At 42.8% G+C, this 25,809-nt stretch overlaps 2 protein-coding genes across 3 annotated transcripts in view; both read right to left on the bottom strand.

Moving 5' to 3' along the window:
• Nucleotides 1–5,332: 5,332 nt before the first annotated feature.
• Nucleotides 5,333–11,531, bottom strand: LOC118393277 (transmembrane protein 119-like). The gene is made up of 2 exons (XM_035785811.2): nucleotides 11,025–11,531; nucleotides 5,333–7,229 (listed from the first exon to the last, which is right to left on the bottom strand). Exon 2 carries the CDS (start codon nucleotides 7,212–7,214, stop codon nucleotides 6,420–6,422), a length of 795 nt encoding a protein of 264 aa, XP_035641704.1. The 5' UTR covers nucleotides 7,215–7,229; nucleotides 11,025–11,531; the 3' UTR covers nucleotides 5,333–6,419.
• Nucleotides 11,532–13,549: 2,018 nt separating this feature from the next.
• The window catches only part of LOC118393278 (coronin-1C-A), a 67,024-nt gene continuing 54,764 nt past the window's right edge, over nucleotides 13,550–25,809 (bottom strand). For both annotated transcript variants that reach the window (XM_035785812.2, XM_035785813.2), the window contains exons 5-11: nucleotides 25,325–25,506; nucleotides 21,222–21,341; nucleotides 20,918–21,022; nucleotides 20,590–20,735; nucleotides 20,084–20,141; nucleotides 19,680–19,922; nucleotides 13,550–16,517 (exon numbers count right to left, since the gene is read on the bottom strand). In XM_035785812.2, the coding sequence (XP_035641705.2) occupies nucleotides 16,398–16,517; nucleotides 19,680–19,922; nucleotides 20,084–20,141; nucleotides 20,590–20,735; nucleotides 20,918–21,022; nucleotides 21,222–21,341; nucleotides 25,325–25,506 (974 nt within the window). In that variant the 3' untranslated portion in view covers nucleotides 13,550–16,397. The remainder of the gene's footprint in view (nucleotides 16,518–19,679; nucleotides 19,923–20,083; nucleotides 20,142–20,589; nucleotides 20,736–20,917; nucleotides 21,023–21,221; nucleotides 21,342–25,324; nucleotides 25,507–25,809) is intronic.

Here is a 25,809-nt window from a genome sequence, read left to right on the forward strand (position 1 = left end):
ATGTATGAGTATAGGGAGTGATGTATGAGTATAGGGAGTGATGTATGAGTATAGGGAGTGATGTATGAGTATAGGGAGTGATGTATGAGTATAGGGAGTGATGTATGAGTATAGGGAGTGATGTATGTGTATAGGGAGTGATGTATGTGTATAGGGAGTGATGTATGAGTATAGGGAGTGATGTATGAGTATAGGGAGTGATGTATGAGTATAGGGAGTGATGTATGAGTATAGGGAGTGATGATGTATGTGTATAGGGAGTGATGTATGAGTATAGGGGAGTGATGTATGAGTATAGGGAGTGATTTATGTGTATAGGGAGTGATGTATGAGTATAGGGAGTGATGTATGAGTATAGGGAGTGATGTATGTGTATAGGGAGTGATGTATGAGTATAGGGAGTGATGTATGTGTATAGGGAGTGATGTATGAGTATAGGGAGTGATGTATGTGTATAGGGAGTGATGTATGAGTATAGGGATTGATGTATGAGTATAGGGGAGTGATGTATGAGTATAGGGAGTGATGTATGAGTATAGGGAGTGATGTATGTGTATAGGGAGTGATGTATGAGTATAGGGAGTGATGTATGAGTATAGGGAGTGATGTATGTGTATAGGGAGTGATGTATGAGTATAGGGAGTGATGTATGTGTATAGGGAGTGATGTATGTGTATAGGGAGTGATGTATGAGTATAGGGAGTGATGTATGTGTATAGGGAGTGATGTATGTGTATAGGGAGTGATGTATGAGTATAGGGAGTGATGTATGTGTATAGGGAGTGAGTGATGTAGTATAGGGAGTGATGTATGAGTATAGGGAGTGATGTATGTGTATAGGGAGTGATGTATGTGTATAGGGTGATGTATGATAGGGAGTGATGTATGAGTATAGGGATGTGATAGGGAGTGATATGTGTATAGGGAGTGATGTGATGGGAGTGATGTATGTATAGGGAGTGATGTATGTGTATAGGGAGTGATGTATGAGTATAGGGAGTGATGTGATAGGGATGTATGTATATAGGGAGTGATGTATGTGTATAGGGAGTGATGTATGAGTATAGGGAGTGATGTATGAGTATAGGGAGTGATGTATGAGTATAGGGAGTGATGTATGTGTATAGGGAGTGATGTATGTGTATAGGGAGTGATGTATGAGTATAGGGAGTGATGTATGTGTATAGGGAGTGATGTATGAGTATAGGGAGTGATGTATGTGTATAGGGAGTGATGTATGTGTATAGGGAGTGATGTATGAGTATAGGGAGTGATGTATGAGTACAGGTGTAACCGATGTGAAATGGCTAGCTAGCGGGGTGTGCGCTAATAGCGTTTCAATCGATGACGTCACTCGCTCTGAGATCTTGAAGTAGTTGTTCCCCTTGCTCTGCAAGGGCCACAGCTTTTGTGGAGTGATGGGTAACGATGCTTTGAGGGTGGCTGTTGTCGATGTGTGCAGAGGGTCCCTGGTTCGGGGCGAGGAGAGGAGAGGGACGGAAGCTATACTGTTACATAGGCAGTGTGGTTTCCACTGTGTAGGTATCCAGCTCTGTCTCTGGCTTTGTGGTGAAGCTGAGGTGAGAAATTTCTCATTAGGCTTCAGGACCCGTGGACAGATAGACATGACAGATAAGGTGAGGAGCATGCAATGTGTGAGATGTGCTGGCTCAGCATACATCAGGTCAGTGGCCATCTTTAGCCTTCCATTAAGTAGCCACCGGTACAGGATGTCACACTCATCCTGTGGTTGAGGCGGAGCTCCTGCAGCCCAGAGAGGGCCCAGCGTAGGTGGTCCACAATACAGAGCTGGTTCCAGGCCACAGAGACGACAGATGTGGTGATGGAGATGGGCAGGGACATCAGGCTCAGGGAATCAAAGAAGACCATCAGCCCTGGGCGAGGACAGCACCAGCCCTCGGAGCAGGGGGGTGTCACAAGGCAGGCCAGGGGAGACGCACACAGCAGTATGAGACCATAGAGGCGCCACGGCATGGCTCATTAGGGGGAGTGGGGGAAGAGAAGGAGAGGGAGGAAAAAGGACAAGGCAACGTGGAGACAAGCACCAGCTGCAATCTCAAATCTAAAAACTACAGCAGCATGCACTGCATTTAATAACAAAGACAACTGTGTGTGTTACTGAGACATAGCCTAAGGCAATTTCAGAGGCAGATATAATTTGGATGGATATAATTATAAGGAAGGGGAGGTCACAGATTATTCCCGAGCTGCCATTCCAGTCATATGAAGCATGGATTTAAAAAAAGATAAGACCGTGTTGATATAGTAAAAGCTAAATAAGGTTATGGTAAAAGAGAATGTGTTCAATGACCTGATTTAAACAAAAGCAAAGTAAAGAACATGCGCTATTGTCACATTTGTCAGCGTGACCATCGTCATTGTAAATCTCTAAGAAATAGTCTTAAGTTCAGATACACAAAATCAAATCAAATGTATTTATATAGCCCTTCGTACATCAGCTGATATCTCAAAGTGCTGTACAGAAACCCAGCCTAAAACCCCAAACAGCAAGCAATGCAGGTGTAGAAGCACGGTGGCTAGGAAAAACTCCCTAGAAAGGCCAAAACATAGGAAGAAACCTAGAGAGGAACCAGGCTATGTGGGTGGCCAGTCCTCTTCTGGCTGTGCCTGGTGGAGATTATAACAGAACATGGCCAATATGTTCAAATGTTCATAAATGACCAGCATGGTCAAATAATAATAATCACAGGCAGAACAGTTGAAACTGGAGCAGCAGCACGGCCAGGTGGACTGGGGACAGTAAGGAGTCATCATGCCCGGTAGTCCTGAGGCATGGTCCTAGGGCGCAGGTCCTCTGAGAGAGAGAAAGAAAGAGAGAGTTAGAGAGAGCATACTTAAATTCACACAGGACACCGAATAGGACAGGAGAAGTACTCCAGATATAACAAACTGACCCTAGCCCCCCGACACATAAACTACTGCAGCCTAAATACTGGAGGCTGAGACAGGAGTGGTCAGGAGACACTGTGGCCCCATCCGATGACACCCCCGGACAGGGCCAAACCTGTACACAACCTGTAACTACTACCGTACTCAATAAACCATTGTGTACCATTCTTCCAGGGCTCTGTTTCATCCGCTCTTCCCAATAAGTTGGCAAGCCAAGACGTCTATGCTCGATTCATTGTGTGACTGGTTCTCCAGAAACCACCGTCGTTGAGAATTTCAAGCAGCCGCCCATCAAAGTTTGACGATGCCTTTCAGATGCTCTATTACCTGTTTTTCTTATCCTCTTCATCCTCCAAAATGTATTAATTTTCAAGAGCAGAGAAACAACACTGAAGTCTCATAACATAAGAGAGGTAGAACCATGAAAATAGAAACACAGCAATTGTCTCTTTCAGGAGCAGAGCTTCCTCAGGTAGCGTCCCGTTTACGACTAACATCCAGGTCATAGGACATCCTCCAACGTCCTGCCACTCTGAGAAGCTGCACTAAATGAAGCCTTGCCAGACCGAGACCCGGCTGTGTGCCTTCCGTACTCCCGGTAGAAAGAGTGAGAGTGCAGGAGTAGTCTATTGCAGGATTATTTAGCATTATTTATTTACCTTGTTGAAAAAGAGGGAATCTGACCCTGGTGCGAGGCTCCCTCGGGGCTCATATTTCAGGATCTACAAGGTTTGCACTTGCTTTTGGGCTGTTCTGCCTTTATCTTTGATGTTTGCTCTTCGGTAAAATGGCTCCGAATAACTGGGATCAAACTTCAATTTTTCACTTTGAAAACAAATTGGTATTTGTCAATCATTCACCCCCTTTCTGTGGTAGGATATTTTATGATCATTAAATCACAAACGTTTAAGATGGATAAATAAAGATGGAAATCGATCCTTTATCTCTACGTTTGAACTATGTTCTGTCTGGCAATGTAAACAGCCGGTGATTACAATACTTAAAATATCCACAGGAGGGCAGCATTTGCCTACCTTTAAGAATCCCTGGCACAAAATCATATACAGTAGAAGTGATCTGACATGATATGAGCTTGTGTGTACAAATCAGTGTCTTGTATTCAAATACACTCATGTTCCATTTCAATGCAAAGTATATAATGTTGTTGGATTGACAGCTGTTGAAATATTGATTGAATCTTGTAAGGAAGCTAGGGGGCAAGAGATCGAGGCTCTGGTCCCTTTCACTGGCTTTGTGTTTGGGCATGACATTACATGGTGGTGCCAGCCTCCTTGAACTGGCAAATCACCAATGTGGATATGCAGGTGACACTACGGACACATTTCCATGTAATGTGTGAGTGGACAGAGTATTTCAACGTTTGTTGCTGAAATATTTAGAGTATATATAATATGAACATACAACTGTAGGCACATCTGTCAATGCAGACAAAGTACATGCAGTGATGTGCAGGTCACTATAATTGTCCTTTTTCTTTTTGAAATTTGAGAACAGACATAAACCAGACAGCTTTTCTTCAAACATATTCTTGGGTAGAAATAAATGAAAATGAGGAGCTCCAAAGTTGTATTTAATGTACATGCAGTATGCCTCATCCTCAAGGCTGTTTTTACACACCCTGTGACCAAACTTGCCAATACTACCATTCAGAGATGGCCAAACTCCATATGGCAATTTATCATGAACAACAATATATAGACAAAATATTTTACTGTAATTCATATAAGAAAATCAGTCAATTGAAATAAATTAGGCCTTAATCTACAGATTTCACATGACTGGGCAGGGGTACAGCCATGGGTGGGCCTTGGAGGGCATAGGCCCACCCACTTGGCAGCCAGGCCCACACACTGACGAGCCAGGCCCAGCCAATCAGAATGAGTTTTTCTCCACAAAAGGGCAGAAATACTCCTCAGTTCAGACAGAAATACTCCTCAGCTCCCCCTCCACCTCCCCTCAGATGATTCCCAGGTGAAGAAGCTGGATGTGGAGGTCATGGGCTGCCGTGGTTACATGTCGTCTGCGGTTGTGAGGCCAGTTGAACGTATTGCCAAATTCTCTAAAACAAGGTTGGAGGTGGCTTATGGTAGAGAAATTAACATTAAATTATCTGGCAACAGCTCTGGTGGACATTCCTGCAGTCAGCATTCCAATTTCACGCTCCCTCAAAACTTGAGACATCTGTGGCATTGTATTGTGACAAAACCGCACATTTTAAAGTGGCCATTATTTTTCCCAGCACAAGGTGCACCTGTGTAAAGATTGATATGCCACACCTGTCAGGTAGATGGATTAGTTTGGCAAAAGAGAAATGCTCACTAACAGGGATGTGAAAAATGTGTGTACAATACATGAGAGAAATAAGCTTTTGGTGCGTATGGAATATTTCAAGGATTTTTTATTTCAGCTCATGAAACATGGGACCAACACTTTAGAGGTTGCGTTTAGATTTTTGTTCTGTGTATGTTTTTCAAACACTTAATGAACATGGTGAAATCTCACACTCACTGCCTGTCTTTTACACTTACAATTTCCAGAAAAACAAATATATCAACAAAATCTCTATTGAAGCTGGACAAAAATAAAATAAGATCCATTACGCAAACAAAATTACCATAATGTACAGCAGAACTGAGGGTCACTGTAAAACCATCCTTAAAGGGACTCAGGAGAATTTGGGGATTTTAATTTACTTGAGTAATGTAAGTTCATTTTTAATAACTTGCACTGACCTTTAACCACATACTCGCACCTGCAAATCAGTTATTTTGATGTTCGGAAAAAATAGATAATGTAATACAAAAAAAGCAGCTCTACAGTCTATCCATATAGCATGAGCAAATTCTCTTCAATATTAATCCACAAAGCACCCATTTGACATGTATATAATTGTAACATTTCTAATGAAGTAGGAGAAAAAAAGAGGAGTCCATTGCTAAAAGAAAATACATTTTCTCACATCAATCATTTACTGTGTTGAAATCAACTGGCCAGGTTATCGACATAGAGTTAGCAAACAGAAATAAGCTTGGCTTTCTCTCGTTCACAGAAGATAACTTTCTTTTTTTCTGTGTGATCTACATCTTTTTAGTTAAGCTTAACTGAGCAGTACAATTTCCCAACAGTAATAACATGCAAACATCCTAAACACACTGTCTTGGTATATGTTTTGACATGTCGCTTTGAAAGCTATCAATTGATGAACAAATCTCATATTTCACAATGACTGTTTTCTACAACAAGGAAAGTATAGGAGGAATAATTTATCAGATATATCAAAAAGGACAGTCAGGGCTGAAATTCCTTATGTTTTTAAGGCCTAATAGTATGCTGTATCCACAAGGTCAGATTCCACATACAAGTTTGGCACACAGCAGCAGACGTACCCAGGGAGTTGCCTCCGCACAAGAAAAGGTTTCTCTCTCCTTTTTTTTGCTAGTTTACATGGTTGGAGCCCCAACCTATACTTAGTGGTTGGCCTTCCTCAGGTGGCAGGTGCAGACCATAGGCTGGCTGGTGCTGGAGCATTGCTGCACCTCCTCAGCCTTCTGCCCTTTGTGCTTAGGCTCCACCCTCCGCGTCTCCTTCTCCTCTACATCGTTCACTTTCTGGACCTCCTTCGGTTTGGGCTCCTTGCCCACCTTTTCCCCCACCAGCGCAGCAGAAGGGGTGCGCAGATTTTTGGAGGTTCCCTGGATCTGGACCCTCCTGGCTGAGTCAGGCCCACCACACACCCTACTCTGGACCTCACTGGAGGATTTGACTCCTTCCACCGTGTGGTCCATATACTTGCTGGGTGAGTTGGCAGGAGGTTTGTAGGCCTCCAACTTGCGCTTTTGGCTCATGGTAGCGGCACAGCAGATGATAAAGATCATGACAATGAGGAGGGAGGTGACCACGATGATGATCAGCATATTATCTTGGAGGAAGTCCACCACCCGGGTGACCATAAAGTCCTTGAGGCGGATCATGGTGGTGGTGATGGTGTTGGTGATGGTGCTGACCAGGGTGGGGGCTAGGGTAGTGGTGGGGGAGACAGGGGAGACATCAACGGGGCCGACACCGACGGTGGGGGACACATCGACTGTGGGGGAGACAGGGTGGTGGGGGCTATCAACGGGGAATATAAGATCTGTCTCCCCTACGTCACCACTGCCATCCATGGAAATGCTGTAGACCATTGGCACATGCCTGGCACAGCCATGGCCCCAGAGCATAACCAGACTCACGCATGACAGGTGAAGAATCAAGTGGTGCCTCATCTTTCCTTCAGAATGCTGTAAAGACAAAAGGGAGACTTTCAAAAGAACATTTATTAAAATTGCAGATGGTTTAGAAGTGTTGTGATGTCAAATGAATGAATATTTGGGCTGATTTAAAGATGGGCTTTCATTTTCTGCCTCTGCATTACAGCAGCTACTGTAGGCCTACAACACAACTCCTTTCCTCTCAACTAAGAATGCAGCGGCAGTTGGGTTTCTAGTATTAGTATGAAGAAACATTCATCAAATGGTCTGATACAGTGTGATGAGGGATTCTGTGTCTTAACTCAGAACAAAGTAGAAACAGCCCTGGTGTTGCAGATTTTCCCAATGACCAGATTAATCTTTTTTATTTCACCTTTATTTTGAACATCTTGGCCATGTTCTGTTATAATCTCCACCCGGCACAGCCAGAAGAGGACTGGCCACCCCACATATGCTGTCTCTAATTCTCTCTTTCTTTCTCTCTCTCGGAGGACCTGAGCCCTAGGACCGTGCCCCAGGACTACCTGACATGATGACTCCTTGCTGTCCCCAGTCCACCTGACTGTGCTGCTGCTCCAGTTTCAACTGTTCTGCCTTATTATTATTCAACCATGCTGGTCATTTATGAACATTTGAACATCTTTGCCATGTTCTGTCATAATCTCCACCCGGCACAGCCAGAAGAGGACTGGCCACCCCACATAGCCTGGTTCCTCTCTAGGTTTCTTCCTAGGTTTTGGCCTTTCTAGGGAGTTTTTCCTAGCCACCGTGCTTCTACACCTGCATTGCTTGCTGTTTGGGGTTTTAGGCTGGGTTTCTGTACAGCACTTTGAGATATCAGCTGATGTACGAAGGGCTATATAAATCAATTTGATTTGATTTGATTTGATTTAACCAGGTCAGCCAGCTGAGAACAAGTTCTCATTTACAACTGCGACCTGGCCAAGATAAAGCAAAGCAGTACGACACAAACACAGAGTTACACATAAACAAACGTACAGTCAATAACACAATAGAAAAAATCCATATACAGTGTGTGCGAGTGTAGCAAGATTAGGGAGGTAAGGCAATAAATAGGTTATAGTGGCAAAATAATTACAATTTAGCATTAACACTGGAGTGAGATGTGCAGAAGATGATGTGCAAGTAGAAATACTGGGGTGCAAAGGAGCAAAAATATAAATAACAATATGAGGATAAGGTAGTTGGGTGGGCTATTTACAGATGGGCTCTGTACAAGTGCAATGATCTGTAAGCTGATGCTTAAAGCTAGTGAGGGAGATATGGGTCTCCAGCTTCAGTGATTTTTGCAGTTCGTTCCAGACATTGGCAGCAGAGAACTGGAAGGAAAGGCAGCCAATGGAGGAGTTGGCTTTGGGGGTGACCAGTGAAATGTACCTGCTGGAGAGCGTGCTACGGGTGGGTGTTGCTATGGTGACCAGTGAGCTGAGATACGGCGGGGCTTTACCTAGCAAAGACTTATAGCTGACCTGGAGCCAGTGTGTTTGGCGATGAATATGAAGCGAGGGCCAGCCAACGAGAGCATACAGGTTGCAGTGGTGGGTAGTATATGGGGCTTTGTTGACAAAAACAGATGGCACTGTGATAGACTACATCCAATTTGCTGAGTAGAGTGTTGGAGGCTATGGATGGTCAGTTTCACGAGGGTATGTTTGTCAGCATAAGTGAAGGAGGCTTTGTTGCGAAATAGTTAGCTGATTTTAGATGCCTAATGCGAGTCTGGAAGGAGAGTTTACAGTCTAACCAGACACCTAGGTAGTTGTCCACATACTCTAAGTCAGAACCGTCCAGAGTAGGGATGCTAGACGGGCGGGCGGGTGCGGCCAGCGATCAGTTTAAGAGCATGCATTTAGTTTTACTTGCATTTAAGAGCAGTTGGAGGCCACTGAAGCGTTGTATGGCATTGAAACTCGTCTGGTGGTTTGTTAACACAGTGTCCAAAGAAGGGCCAGAAGTATACAGAATGATGTCGTCTGCGTAGAGGTGGATAAGAGAATCACCAGCAGCAAAAGCGGAATCTAAGTTTAATCACTACAGAACATCCACAATATTTATCCCATTTCACATCTTGTATTACATCTATTTTAACTGTCTGTAGTCATTACTTATTTGGGGTGGAGTCCGTCAGTTTGAGGTTTTAATTTGCATAGAGAAGGGAGGCCACCCATCCACCACACCAAAGAGGGGAGGAAGCTATATATGCCACAGGGAGCAGGGAGGCGCGGGAGACTTGTGACTGTGGCCTCTATATTTACACTGGGCTGCAGCAGGCTAACGACAGGTTACGGGCAAGGATCTGATGGGTTATTTCTGCTCATATGGAAGCCTGCATTCAGCCTGCCTTAGGAACGGGTGGACTTACAGTATATGCTCTACAGACAAAGAATCAAAGTGTCTAGAGCATCTAATGCAGTTCAAATTCAGTCTGAACATCGCCTCGCAGTCCAAGCTCTCTCTAAATGTAATGTCTTTCTGCCTCTCTCTTTAGCTCTGGTGAAATTATAATAAGAATATTTAGAGACTTGAAAATCAACTATTGAAGTGTTTAAAAAGGCATAGAACGGAGCTGAACTCAAGTCTGTAACCCGGCACCTTCACTGTGTCTGGAAATACACGTAGTGTAATTACTACTCACTCATGATGATGACTGGCTTCTAATCAGCCGCTTGTTACAATCAACCTCTGCTCCCCTACTCCTTCCTGTAAATGCTGTGTCCATGTCTGATTGTGTGGTCATGAATATCCATGTACTGTAAACCACAGTCATACTAAAATGGTTGGTTATCTTGATCTCCCCACCCATGCATGTGCAGTCAGGGTGGCTACAGAGCCACATGCACTCTGACTGGACCATGGTATTAACCAGACATAATTACATCTTCAGGAATATAATCACTGTAAGGCCCTCCACTGAAAGACCATCTAAAGAGAATCATCCTGAATTCCTCTCTCCATCTTCACCTACAAGCACCACAAATAAAACAACTGTATTGGTCATGTACACAGTAGGTATAAAAGGTGCGGCGAATTAAATGCTTTTGTGCCAGTTCCATCAACATTGCAGTACAATAATCAATATCAATAATACGAGTCAAATACAAAATAACAAGTAATAGAAGAGGTAGTGTTGTAATAATAGCCTTTTATGTACACAGAATGATATACAGTATAGATACAATAGCATAATAGATACTGAATGTGCTGTGTCAAAAGTGGGCAGTATCTTGGTCGCGCAGTTGAATACATAGTATATAATAGAACAGCAGAGTTGACTGTGTGTGCTTGTATGTAAGGGTTTGATGTATATATAATCTCTAGGGTGCAGGTTGTCTCCGCGTGCTAATAGTCACTAAGGTGCAGGTCTGTGCCAGGAGACCACTAGGGTTACCAATCACTTGTGTGATTGTGACTTTTTCCCTTGTAATTATGAAGACCAGCTCTCTGTAACATGCTCTATAACATCTCGTTAAAGGTTCTACTCGCTCCAGGTCTTTACTTCACGAACTTTAAGAGATATATATGAGGGACTTTATGCTTATCATGTTACCGCTACACATTTCTCAAAACATTTTCTGATGTTTTCCCTTAAAAAAGGAAGTCTACAACTGTTAGACAAACGAAAAAGGCATGTAAATGCAATTTCCACAAAAAGAAAACATCTCCTTCTCTGTCAGTCTCTAAACCTTAAATGGACAGGTTTGTCATCACTGTACAGTCTACAGCCAATCCAAACAACTTGATTCTTGTTATACATGTTCTAACCATGAATTAAACTGAACAAAAGTGTGAAAGGTCAGTACTTACAGATTGTATGTCTGGCTGGTGTCTCCTCTGGACTGAATGGTACTGGGAATCTAACAGCAGAAAAGGGGAGAGGGAGTGCAAGAGAGAGAGAGAGAGAGAGAGAGAGCAGAGAAGGAAATTGAGGGAGAAAGAGAGAGCTTCCAAGTTTCCACCCTTCTCCTATAACTTGAAGTATACTGAAAGTTATTTCTCCAATTGTAAAAAACAAAAGCCTGCTGATTGCAGAAAGATGTCCATCCCTCTACATTTCCATATTTTCCTGCTACCTCCCCCAAATCCTCCTCTCCTTGCAGAGGGACATTGGTGGACGCTCACATACTTTGGTGGATGCTTTGGTTAGTCTCGAGAGGGGGGACAGTTAGGGGCTGCCATACTGAATAGATTTTCCTTGCCTGCTCCTAAACATTACATATGATGGGAGATATTGATGAGGGGGACTGGGACATCTTTGTCCACTACTAATATATACTTCTAATTATTCACAATCCCCGATTCACTGGTTCATGTGGCAATCCTGAAAGTTGAGCAATGAGGTCAAATACAAAATTCTGCTCTGGTGTTGTAGATGTTAGTGCAGTGCAATATATGAGGGACTTTATTATCAAAGATGAAAATAAAACACGTCCCCCTTACCTTCACTCATAGTTGAATCAGTATTCTCCAAAATGGAAAAGAACACTTGTTCTTTGTACATTTTGAAGGTTAGTAGGTATTTTAGTTCTCCACAGGGCGAGTCCCTAGGTTTCTGTGCCTCCCACGGAATCCTCTAATTACGTGCTCCAGATTACAGCCCGTCTCCACACGGCCTAAAGGACCAGCTCACAGGCAGAGGGCCCGTCTTTCATCATGTCGCACATACAAATCTAACATATAAACTTTATGGTCTGCTATAAACTCATACCTCACTTCTCACATCCCTGCTGGTGCTGCAGGGCTTTTGTTCTGCCCACGGCTGTTTGGAGCACCTCGTGGTGCAGCCTTGCCATAAGATTTGAAATCATAGGTTGAACAACTCAGTTCAACAGATCTTTTTTTCTCCCCCTATTGATTTATTTTCTGAAGGTTTGGTTCAGTAAGTACAGGGAAGGTCAGGTGTACACTTGCTTGGCCATAGTGATAGATTTGTATTTCTCAAGAGTAATGCTGAAAGTTAATGCTTTTTCTGTATGAGAACAAAACATTTGCTACGTAGTTGACAGACAAAGCTCTAGTGTGGTATATAGATTGTGAGTTTGACTAGTGTTACAAGCCTCTGTCAAGGTCTGGGATGGAGCTGATGAGTGAGGTTGTCCCCATCCTCTGCTGGACATCAGGGTGACGTTGCGTTTGGGACGTCTGGATCTCCCCTGGCCTCAATCAGTAGTACTGGTGGGGACCGTTGCACACCATCTCTGTGCTCTGCCCCTGTAGCTGCTGGCCCGTGTCTGTACCTGTTGCCCCTCAGCTTGGTCAGGATGACGGTGCTGACAATGAACAACGTCATTGGTGATCAGGCACTGAGACCTACCAGTCACTGGATGTCCTGGAGAATTTTGACATCCATTCTGTGGAGGAGTTGATGGCAGTGGTAGGGTAGGATGCAGGGCTGTTGAGATGGGGGTTCGTTTACTGCTCAAAGTGGTGTAGGCGATCTCAGTCTCATGGCCCGTCTCAAAGGTTTCAGTTCTCATTGTTTGCTGGGTTACGGAGACTGTTGTGTTTTCTGGCAGGTCTTTGGTGAGGGCTACAAGGGGCGTTGTTTGATGTGGTAGCTCAGACAGGTTTGGGGTCTATGGGTTGCTACCTCCCTGTAGACATTTTGAGACAGCCTTGCTTGAGAGAAGCAGCAGTAAAACAAGAGCTGGACATCTCCCAGGCCTTGGGGGAAATATAGTGGAAATCTGTAAAGTGAAACGACAACAGCAAATATTGAGACCGAGTTGAGCAACTGTTTCCTTGCACACAGACATTCATCACAAGCACCAAACTTTAAGAGGCATAAATGTGCCCAATTCAAACCATGTTATGAGAACGTGATGATTAACTTGTTGTTCTGTAATATATTGTGATACATTCAGAACACTGCACTGCCAAGCACAATTACCCAGTACTTGCAATATGCATTTGCTTCATATTTAAGCTCATGTGTTGTTCATCAACATTACTTGAGCCTCTGGAAAGACATCCATTTCCTTTACAAAGAATATCAGTGACTGAAATAATCATCTGATACAACCACATGTCAATCTACCCCATCAGTGATGTTGCAATGTTCCCTCAGCATTTCAGACAAAACCAAAGAAATCAAGAAGTGGAGACTTTTTTTTAAACATTGACAAATGTCAAACTGACAAATGAGGAATGGGGGTATGGTTTCATACATAAGTTTCACACAATGAAAGCAAGAATCTCCTGACAAAGAATAACAAGTCTGCGAGAAAACACGAAATACCTTGGCATATCTCAAATATTTGTTTGAAGATGGCCAAGTCACGTTTGTTTCCTGCAGTCCTCTGCCTCACCCATGAACTCGACACCAGATGACAAACTTTTCATTTCTTTATTAATTTTTCTGATAATCAATTGTTGATACATGAAGCAGGAGAAATTAACAAAAATGTTGAACAGACCTCCACAAGAGGCTGAATTATTGTTCGTTTTTCTTCTGTAATTCATTTAGCTCTTTTTGTCTATAATACCGGTGACAGAATGGAGATTCTGTTCTGTCATGATGCATTATGGCAAGGGCAGGGAACGCAGACAAGAGGAAACATTTAAAACCCACCATAAACAAACACCCTCTTTCAGCTCAAAAACAAAACAAATGAATAAGAAAAAGTACAAAGAAAAATACAATTACATGGTCTTGTTATTTACAAAGCTTTCAATCATATTCTATGCCTTTATTTCAAAACATCACATACATCTCTACATATTTCACCAACCTACCGTGTCCCTTTGAATCGCTATTCACTAATACCAAACATCACAGCTCTCACTGCCTTGAGTGGTCCAAGGAGGCCCAGGAGAAGCACTGATGTACATACAGGACAAGACCCAAGACAACTTCCCCTGGCCCATCCATATCTCTGTGTCCAATTGCATCCATGGTTATAATCTTAGATACTTGGATTCCAAGATGGATTGATGAAAACGTACATTTCAGTGCCTTCTCGCCACTCAGGCAGCCCATTCACTCCCTATCCTGCTAAATAACTCCCACCATTCTCAAACCCCGTCTTCCATAAGCACTTCATGTGCACACCTCTACGGCACTTTCTGATCTATTCAGCGGTAACAAAATTTAAAGGCTAATATTATACCTTAACCCACCCCCCGCCTGGAAAATAAACAAAAATAGCATGACAACAGAACCTACTGTATTATCGTAGTTGGCAACACCATCAAATATTCAGATGATCCAAACGACTCCTTGTTCCTCTGATTCTCTAGTGATGTGACAGAGTATTTAAGGGTAGCTATTTAAAATTCTGCTAAGGAAGTACATAGTGGGATATCTGCAATGGGACAGCCGGAGAAGGAAGCAAGACTAAAACATACCAGTATTTAAATTACTATCATCACCACCACACCATCTAATTCTGTTATCATAGGCCAGAACCTTGGTCACACCCTACGGTGAATCCATTTAATATCCAAAATCCCTCTCACATTCCCTATCTGGGGAAACAAAAAACTCCATCAAGGCCAAAGTAATACGAGGCACATATTCGCACATCCTGAAAGCCTTGCCTCTCCACGTTACAGCTTGTCGTCCGTTGTCAACCAACAGAGGTTCAAAGCAGGATCAAATTGTTTTAGTTTCAGACACACCTGTCACTCACTCTGGTCAGCTGTACAGATATGGGCCAATGAGATGGTGAATAGTGAGCATCCTAGCACACGGACCCTGAACACAAGGGCATGGTTCAACATTGGGGTTTATGACTGCACAAACGACACACAAACACCTCAAGAGGCAGAACAAGTCTGATATACTACTAAAAGCATGTGGAAATGTTAACCAGCGACATAACCCACAATTCCATTGGTCCTTCTCTGGGCAGCACACAGGTCATTGCCACACAAACCTGTACAAAAGAAGCACCCCAGGTGACTGCATGCCACGAGTCAGTAGCACTGTGATTTACAGTGCAGAGCTTACAGTACATACATACCCTCTGTGTCACAGGGCCAGAGGAGGGGGGGGACATACTGACAAACTATGACAAATTTCTGTTTCATAAGACTGGAACTAACAATGTTGATCACAGTGGTCACCGAAATGATTGAAAAGGATTTTTGGATTGGGGCATGTGCATTGTAAACTCCAAACAAGAAACCTGTTTAAGGTGAAATCTAAAGGCTACGAGAAGTACAGATGACATCTAACCTGTCATTTTTATCTAGTTCACTAATACCCTTTCTGTTCCTGTGACACAAAATAGATGGAGATGATGAAAACGTTGTTCAAGTTGTTTACTGCGATAGATGCATACATACGTTATAGAAGGTATCAAATGATATGAAAGGACTGTTTGCTGCTTGCTTAGTAAGACAAGCTAGAGACCAAAGATGGAGAATTTCTCTCGAGTAGAATATCTATTGCATGCATTAACTCTGGTCAGGCGATGTTAGCAAGTGTAGACAGTGGTCCCCGTTACGATGTAGTCCACTAAGAGGGGAGGGTAAGGGTTGAGCTTCAGGAAAAATAAAAAAGGCAACCTTTCACACAACACTTACAGCATTGAATCATGTCACCACTTGTATACCTCAGTACTTCTGTTGTCTTTGATATCTAAACGCTCTATGATACATCAGGATCAATTTCTCTGCGTGTTTAGTGGTCTGTCAGTCAGTTTCTCATTGATGGCTTTTACAGTATTTGATGGATTGTTGAAATCCCGCTCCTTGCATTACCAGCGTATTGCATTGTCCCTTATAGTTCGGATTTTGAATCTTCCCAGAAAACAAAGTGAAAACAAAAGAAAAAAGATATACTGTCAAGGTGGTGTGTAAACAAAACTGCTTAAAAATTTGGCAAGATAAGAAGTTGGGGGTATTGGGGAGACAAAATACTGATACCTACATATAAAAACATAGGAGCTGTTCACATTGGAATTTTCTTGGTCACAATCTTAAAAGGAATATGTCAGAATTTTCATACAAACAAAACTAAACTGCCGCTTATTAAAAGGAATGGTTTGCCATATTTCATCTGTTTTATCTGAGGGTTAGGGGCTGGCTAAGAAAAAAGTTAATCTCGGAATGTTGCTTGGGATCGTTACTAGGCAGGTTTCAGGCGGAACACTCGTCTAGATTGACCGTGACGTGTCCCGCCCACCTCCCAGCCAACGGATCGTCCTGAATTGTGGCGGGGCGAGGGGAGGGTCCTTAAATGGCAATCTTGGACATCTGCTCCTCGAGTTGGATGATTCGCTTCTCCTGACTGCTGACCAGGTCCTTGAGGGATTTGATTTCTTTCAAGATCTCTTCCAGCTTGCCTTCGTTTTTCTGAGGAATACAGAGAAAGGAGCAAGACATAAGATACCCTTTCTGGAGTGGTTTGTGCCAGTCCCCCCTCCCAGTTAGGTTTGGTACATTGTCATCTAAAAACCAACATACACTTTTTATATCCACTGAATTTCCCCAGATCCTTATTAAATCCTCACATCAGAGTCTATCCCTGCCGTCTGCTCTGCAGGCAGGCTATGCTGCAGGCAGGGCTCTAGTACCCTGTGGCACCCTGGAGGTTAACATGGTGTGCCTGCCCAGTCTACTATGATTACAGGCCAGAGCTGCAGATAGAAGCTGAGGACAGGGCTGGGTCCCACGCGGGCGTCTGTGTTGTGGATGAGGTAGGGCAGGACGCCCAGAGCACTCTGCCTCTGGGCGTGCGGGGGGGGGGTGACTTCTAGTAACCACCTTGTGAAGTCAGGCAGCCGCCCCCTTCTAAATCACACCCTGCCAACATAGAGCCCACAGAGTTCATTTTCATCTGGCGTTAAGGCAGCGCTAGTGTCAAACGCATGTTAGTTTGCAATTTTGTCATGTAAAAACTGTCACACTGGCATTTTCCAGCCCTAAAGCCATGTTCAGCAATTCACCGGTCTTCTATCAGCTCCCTGCTCACTCAGATAGACGGGGTAGAAATGATCCAGAATGCTCATTTCAGGCAGCGCTGATAAGGATATTTAGGACCAACCAAAAGCTGGTTTTAGCAGTAACGCAGTGGTTATGTCATGCAGTGTGACCGTGGAAACGCAGCCTATCCAGCCGTGACACACACTGCCCATATGAACATGGAACAAGAGTAGCTTACTGTGCTTTTGGTGCCCGTTTACTGTTTACCACCATTTTGTTTTATTTGATTATAAACAGCCTGAGTACAGCCTCCCCTCTCAATGAAGGCTTTTTCTTTGTCTGCCCAATGCAATCACGAAAAAGTCAAGACTGTCGATAAAGGGTTTGGCTCCTGAGACCGCTTGGAAATAAATCTTAGTCACCAAAGCTTTATTAAAATAAAGTTTGTTAAGAGTAAAACGGTGAGCTGACATTCCCTTTTATCTATGCATTGTAGGCAGGCCGGTCCCACCCATGATGCAGGCTGTGTGTCCATGCCCCTCACGAAAAGAGATGACAATTTCTACTTTTTTCTATAAGCTGTAAAAATGGCTTGTTTTCCATTTCATAGGTTCAAAAAGCCAAGCCCTCCCATAGGCCTACTATACTGAAGGCAGATTCAACAGCAATGTCTGTCTTGTTCATCCTGGCGATTTTATGACATCATTACATCTTACATTTATTCATTGTTGTTTACAAAAACAAACAAAAAATGATCGCTTGTTTTTCATAAAATGAAATTACAACAACACTGTTGATTCACCTTCCTGGAATTATGGTGACAACGTCTGTGGCACGCTTGTGATGCAACTTCTGGAGATGTGTGAATGCGATCTGACCTCCAAGATGGTTGTGATCATGTTCATAAAACAGGCATATTTGGGAGCATTATAAAGGTGAGTGGACATTCTCCCTTTCTCTTTATATTGGATCTTTGTCCAGCTACTGTGAGAAGTTTGGATGTGTGTAAAACCCTCCATAGTCTGCTTTGTTTTAATATTATATGACCATGGAAAGCAATGATGGTGCCTGTTAGTGTATTTAGACAGCCTATTTAAAAACAAGTCGTTACAATTTGTTTAGAATTTGATTAAAATTATTTGCTATTTTTAGTGAATTTAATCTTGCTTATTGACAACATTTGACACATCCATGCTCAGCCATAATGCAATTGACCCTATTCTATGCATTTATTTCCACATTGAAGCTACGCAAAGCTACGCAATTACAATGTGGACTGCAAACAGGTTCAATTTAACATATTTATATGGGATAGGTCTACATTGTTATTTTGTTTCTGTAAGCTGTTCAGCAAACTGTAAATGGACTAACATTGTAATTTGAGTTGATTCTCAGGCAATACATAAAAAAAAACACAAATACACAACTTGAAGCAACCACACTATTTAGCCATGGAGCACGTTCTGATTTGCCAGTGAGGGGCCAAGATTCGACACACCTATAACTTGTTTATTCATCAAAACCCAGCCCTTTCGCACCAGAGCCGACAATTGTGCTTGTGAAAATAGCGCAACTATTTTAGCTAACACCCCTGGACCTATAGTGCTACCGCCCAGCGCTTAGATTGACCACTGCATTAGGCAGTGGTGTAAAGTACATACGCTGGTACTTTAAAATATTTTAATATTTTTTGGAGTATCTGTACATTACTTTTACTTCACTACATCCTTAAAAATGAGGTACTTTTTACTCCATACATTTTTCCTGACACCCAAAAGTACTCATTACATGTTGAATGCTTAGCAGGACAGAAAAGGTCCAATTCACACTTACCAAGAGAACATCCCATGTCATCTCTACTACCGGCGAACTCACTGAACACAAATGCTTTGATTCAGAATGATCTGAGGGATGGAGTGTGCCCCTGGCTATCCACAAATTTAAAAAAACTATTGTGCCCTCTGGTTTGCTTAATAAGGAATTTGAAATAATTTATACTTGATAAAGTACATTTTTGCAATTCCATTTAACCTTGATACTTAAGTATATTTATAAACAAATACTTTTACTCAAGTAGTTTTTACTGGGGTGACTCACTTTTATTTGTATTATTTCACCTTTATTTAACCAGGTAGGCTAGTTGAGAACAAGTTCTCATTTACTTTCACTTGAGTAATTTCCTATTAAGGTATTTTTACTTTTGCTCAAGTATGACAATTGGGTATTTTTCCCACCACTGGCATTAGGTTTGTTAGAATAGAGCCTTCCATGTTCCTAGCTGCAATGTGCCAAGGCCAGGGCTGAACTAAAGGCCATTAATGACTACGTTTCAGTGGTGAAGGACGGGGTAGGCATGGTGATCATCAGACTAGTCCTGAGAAAGCACTGTAATCATACTTACTGTATGTAGTGTTGGTATACTGATCCAGTCTGGTGTCAACTTTCACTCACATTGTACATACCAGATGCCAGGATATTCTTCTGTGAGTAGTACTTTGTTCACTGAATTGTATGCACACAAGATTGTAACAGTCTCTAGCATACAACCCAGGCAGAGTCCTCCCAGAGAGAAAGAGAGACAGCAGTACTCACTATGGATGGAGTGGATGAGGCAGACTTGTTGACTGTGCCCGTGTTCTCCGCATTCTTGCTCAGCTTGTTGTCCAGGATGTTCTTCTTGACCACCTTGAGGTCGCGGTTCTTGCCAGGGACGTAACCGTTCTTCAAGGAAATGAGGATGGGCTCGCCGTTCCTCCCCTCGAACCAATCCTCCGCCTCAATGGCACAGTCTGGTCCTGCCGTGTCTGGGTACAGGTCGTCCTGAAACAGGTCAGACTGCAGGGAGAGAGAAAGAAAGGTATAGAGACAGCTGTTCGAGAACACTGGACCAAATGCATATAATAGAGCCTTGCCTCAAAACAGAGTTAAATGTGGCATTGATTATTGAAATCATTCATATATATTGAGTGTCTCTAGATCAGAATGAAGAAGCTCACCTTTCTTGGCACAGTCATGATGATCGGTTCACACTTCCTTTCGTGCAGTTTATAAAACCTGTCAACATAGGTCAAAGCAGCATATTATCCACAACATCACATAACAGACCTACTGTCTAATATCCTTTCACACACCGCAGCCCAGCCGAATGCACTTCTACTTCCATGACACTGGCAATACTCTCAGGGCAGCCTCAGTAAACATGGAGCTGTATAAAGGCATGGTACATGATTCTGATTGGCAGGGCCTGAGGTAAACACAGACGAGAGAGCTCCCCTTTAACATCTGGTTCAGTGCTGCCTCCTGGTGGACATAGCTGGCCAATAGCTTCACATCACAAGTCATGTCTTCCTCTTAGACCCTCATCATAGACCCAGCCAAGCACCAAAACACCTGGTTCAACTAGACATTGCTGAAATGAATCAGGGGTGTGCCCATCAAAGCATAATAGCCAGATGAGCAGCCATAAAATTGCTGATCCGTTTCCTTATCCAGCGAGCCGTACCTGGCGATCTCACACTTGTTGACATCCAGGCCTCTCTTGGGCATGTATCCCATTCCCCTCTGGGGCTCCTTGGTGGTGAAGGTGCTGAGGTAGTGGACAAATGGGGCTTCGTCCGTGATCTCAAAGTAGCGAATGCTGCTGTCACCCTACAAACCAGAAATAAGGTAACAGCCTTTTAGTGTTTGGAACAGTACAACGTTTTAGTAATGCCTTTACAGCTAACAATTCATCATGACTAACTTCATGGATCAGAGACCTGTTGTAAGTCACATGCACAGCAGATCAACTGGATGTGTATGTAACATTTGCCGGAAAAAACTCCACTCACCTTACCACACAGATAAACCACAGAGGTATCTGGGTCATAGAAGGGCAAGAGGACTCCATTGCTGGTGTCCATCTCATGCACTGAGATGGCCTCATCCATGGCTTGCTGTAAATGAAACAGACAGTCAGTTACGGAAGCAGTGCAATAAAATATTTAAAATCAGGGCTGCGTCACAAATGCCACCCTATTCCCTATATAGTGCCCCTATGAGCCCTGGTCAAAAGTAGTCCACTATAAAGGGAATACAGTGTCATTTGGGACAAAACCGAGGAGTAGTGATGGTGAGGAGGGCGAGGTGACCCACCGGGTTCCACAGGGCTAGCTGTCTCTCACTCATACGGCTGAAGCCTGTGGTGAACACGTTCCCGTCCGACAGGAAGATGGCCCTCATGGGCCGCGCCCCCTCGTGTGCCTTCTCCTTCTCCTGTGACACAGAGGGTTCAGTCAACATACTGGGGGTACATCCTAAATCAACTCCTCAAAGAGATCCCTTTCAAATTAGGAAAAGAGTAGTCTCCCTAGGCAGATGGGTCGCCTCCCACAATGTTTCCAATGTTCCAGCATACACGTCAGCACGTACTGTAATAAAACGTCAGTTTGGCATAGAGGAACGACGTCACTGTACCCACTTCTTACCCACATCCCAACACAAAATAGTAGCTAGCAAGATGGAGGTTATTTTTAATGAGTGCATTTTGAAAGTGTCTAGTTCGCGTCAACTACCTTCAGTAACACCACCGCAAAAGGTTTTTCCTGCAAACTTTAGTTTCGAATCATGACATTCTGGCAGGACTCAACCCAAAATTGTTTTCTCTCTCAAAGTTACCAAAAGAGTCTGTCATATCTACCAGACCCTAGTCACTGCTGTTGCCTAGGGCTGGGTTTACTAAACTAGGCAAATGGTAACAAGTTGTTGAGATGAGTGGAAACATTAGTAAGGTTGCAAAACTCCAGTAATTTTCCCAAAATGTCCAGGTTTATCAGAATTCCCAGGAGGAGGATTCCCGGATTTCCTACTTATTCCAGTAATATTCCAACCGGGATTTCAGGAAAAGATGGAATTTGACCACCCTATAGAGCAACAGATTTGTTCGTGAAAAGTCCTGTCAGAGGTAGAGTTGAATACTGGTAAGCGGTATCCCGGGCCTTCCCGACCAACTCCTTCCAGTTTTCCTAGAAAAATGATCGCAGTCCTGTGTGGACCAATATTCTAAAATGTTTATGCCGCACTAATGCAAAAATACAAAACTTACCTTGCGAATAACTGCATGTACCGGACATATCAAGTCCCTGGCGTCATACATCAGAACAGTCATTACAACTCTAGCACCCCTTTTGATCTGAACTAAACCTTCCATACATATTTGCCCATTATAGAAGTGCTCGGGAAAATGACTTTTTGGACCTGATTTCCCAACCATACCATGGGACGTCACTGAAAAATATAAACAGTTGAGATTGATAACATTTAAATTCAAATCAAAAAGGTTTTGTCACCTGCTCCGAATACAACGGGTTTAGACTTCACCGTGAAATGCTTGCTTCCGAGCCCTTCCCAACAATGCGTAATGAGTAAAACACGTATAATAAAAATGGTAACTATGGTAAAATGGTAACAAGGAATAAAACAAGAATGGAGCTATCTACAGGGAGTACCAGATCAATGTGCAGGGGAACAAAGTATTTGAGGTAGATACTGTATGTACATGAAGGCAGGGTATAGTGGCTAGGTATCAGGATACATAAGAGTCAAATATAGAACACATTAGCAGCTGCATATGATTAGCACATAAACACACTTTTTATTGAGGAACACAAATAAAAGTACAAATAAAGTAAAAGATGTGGCAGTCACAGCGCACATCATACGTTCAGCCGTGACAGCCTGCCTTCTCTCCAACAAGGGTGTAGGGAGCCGGTCTGTTTGTGATGTCAGTTTAGGTGTTATGAAGAAACGTATAACATTCTTCCAACAGAATTCTCTCCATGACCTTGAGTTGGTGGAGCTTTGTTGAGTCTCTTAATATGTTCAACCATGTTTCATCAGTTATTTCAATGTTAAGTTCCTCCTCCCATTTGTTTAATATAGTTTGTAGATGGGTATTCAATTCTCAAAGAAACTTAGATTCTTTGAGGATCGAATACCCAAGTAAAAATTGGAAATACTTATTTTTCCCATACTCCAAGTTGCATGAGTTAGTGAATACTTGGATACATTTTTGAGGTGCTCGAGGGTCAATCACTTTTATCTCCCTTAGTGTCAGACTTGTAGGCATCTGTAAACATCTTGTTTATCCACACGCAATGTAGATAGATGTATACACACTCGCAAGGCTGTATATATACAGTGCCGTGCGAAAGTATTCGGCCCTCTTGAACATTGTGACCTTTTGCCACATTTCAGGCTTCAAACATAAAGATATAAAACTGTATTTTTTTGTGAAGAATCAACAACAAGTGGGACACAATCATGAAGTGGAATGACATTTATTGGATATTTCAAACTTTTTTAACAAATCAAAAACTGAAAAATTGGGCGTGCTGTGAGGGGAACGGCACCTCAGTACCTCCAGGCTCTGATCAGGCCCTACACCCAAACAAGGGCACTGCGTTCATCCACCTCTGGCCTGCTCGCCTCCCTACCACTGAGGAAGTACAGTTCCCGCTCAGCCCAGTCAAAACTGTTCGCTGCTCTGGCCCCCCAATGGTGGAACAAACTCCCCCACGACGCCAGGACAGCGGAGTCAATCACCACCTTCCGGAGACACCTGAAACCCCACCTCTTTAAGGAATACCTAGGATAGGATAAAGTAATCCTTCTCACCCCCCCTTAAAAGATTTAGATGCACTATTGTAAAGTGGCTGTTCCACTGGATGTCATAAGGTGAATGCACCAATTTGTAAGTCGCTCTGGATAAGAGCGTCTGCTAAATGACTTAAATGTAAATGTAAATGTGTGGACCATGTTAATTAAGTCCTTAGTAAGTCTACAAACTTGGGTTGTCAAACTATTTTAGCCTTAAAATGTCAATTATCTAAATGTGTGAACTTTCATATTGCCATATTGTAGCTTAGAACCTATTTTACATCTGAGGTTTTTGTGTTGTGTCCAACATCAGTTGAGACACGGCATGTTCTTTAATAAAGGGTGGGCATCATGTTTGGCTGATAAATGTACTAAAATGGGAATAAAATTAAAATTTCAACATTCAAATGCTTTTTAGATAATTGACTTTAAAAAAGGTAAAACAATTATATTATTTTTGTAAAAAAAAATATATATATATTCAAGAAATTATCAAATAGCTTTTAAAATGACAAACAGTTGATCTTTTACAGCGATGAGGACATGGATGTCTCATGGTATGGTATGCAAAATGGGTTAACTTTGAGCACCTCTATCTCCTGCATGTTTTAGCATTCAGGTCTAAAATCACTGACCACTTCTTCCATGGGCAAACATATGGAAAGTTGTTTAAATCAAAAGGGATGCTGTCAAATAGTGATTGAATTCAAATGTACTTACCCAATAATAAAAGCGAGTGAACGAATCTTGACTAATCAGATTCGTGGGATTTGATCAATCGTGGCGCTATCCATGGTGCTGAATCAACACTACTAGGCCTATTCACTTGTTTGTTTAGCGGAGAATCGGATATGTTCCCTGTGACAAAGTCACCACAATAAGCGGGTTGGGCCGACCAACCAGTGCTCCCGCACATTGGCTAACCGGGCTATCTGCATTGTGTCCCGCCACCCACCAACCCCTCTTTTACGCTACTGCTACTCTCTGTTCATCATATATGCATAGTCACTTTAACCATTTCTACATACTACCTCAAAATCAGCCTGACTAACCAATGTCTGTATGTATATAGCCTGTCTTTTTACTGTTTTATTTCTTTACTTACCTATTGTTCACCTAATACCTTTTTTGCACTATTGGTTAGAGCCTGTAAGTAAGCATTTCACTGTAAGGTCTACCTACACCTGTTGTATTCAGCACACGTGACAAATAAACGTTGATTTGGTTATCATAAAGTAAAAACAGCAACAATCTTCCGAAATTCCCCTGATAGCCAGGTGCAAAGGGAGCGAAAAGGCCAACAAGCTGGCTGACATCTTTCAGTCAAAGCTACACTAAAACCAAGTGTAGTTTTCACTAGGTTGTAGGGTAATAACCTCAATATTTTAGGCCTTCATATAAACTAGGCTACAACAAGAAACCTTTGGAGTCTAGTCCATATTTCTCCATTGACTGTGGTATAATAATTCTCGCTGGTATTATATGCCTTTAAATAGCATTTCCTTTATGAACGGGAATACAGAGATGGTACCAGGACGGTAGCAATGTTCTCCAAACAATCGTTTTTGGGAAAATACTCAAACCTAGTCAGTGGTGCTCACCCCGACAATCTCTTCCTTGCGGGGGTCGATGACGCGGATGGTCTTGTCCTTGCAGGCGGTGCAGATGAGGCTGCCGTTGCGGTTCCAGCAGGCGCTGAAGATGACGTCAGGGTGCATGTCCTCCAACTGGATCATGGCCTCGCCCGTCCCCACGTTCCAGATGATGACCAGGTTGTCACAGCCTGAGAAGAGAGGAACACACACATTTAATACACACATTAATATACACAATAGAAAAAGGACAACACCAAATAGCACTGGTTTGACAAGATAATACCATCTACAAGTCGTAGCTCATTCTGGTTTTGTTTCGACATGGAGGATAAAAACAGGGTAAATGGTCATTTTAAAGTCAATGAGGACAGATGTGCGTTGATCAGGCATTTCAGTGTTCAGGGGAAATGATGCAAGCTCACAGCAGGTTGCCACTTCTCTCAGAGCGAGGAGAAGATTAGGGGGGGCAGAGAGCACAGAGGCTGTAAATC

This window comes from Oncorhynchus keta, chromosome 14 (assembly GCF_023373465.1).
Source record: "Oncorhynchus keta strain PuntledgeMale-10-30-2019 chromosome 14, Oket_V2, whole genome shotgun sequence".
NCBI classification, from domain to species: Eukaryota; Metazoa; Chordata; class Actinopteri; order Salmoniformes; family Salmonidae; genus Oncorhynchus; species Oncorhynchus keta.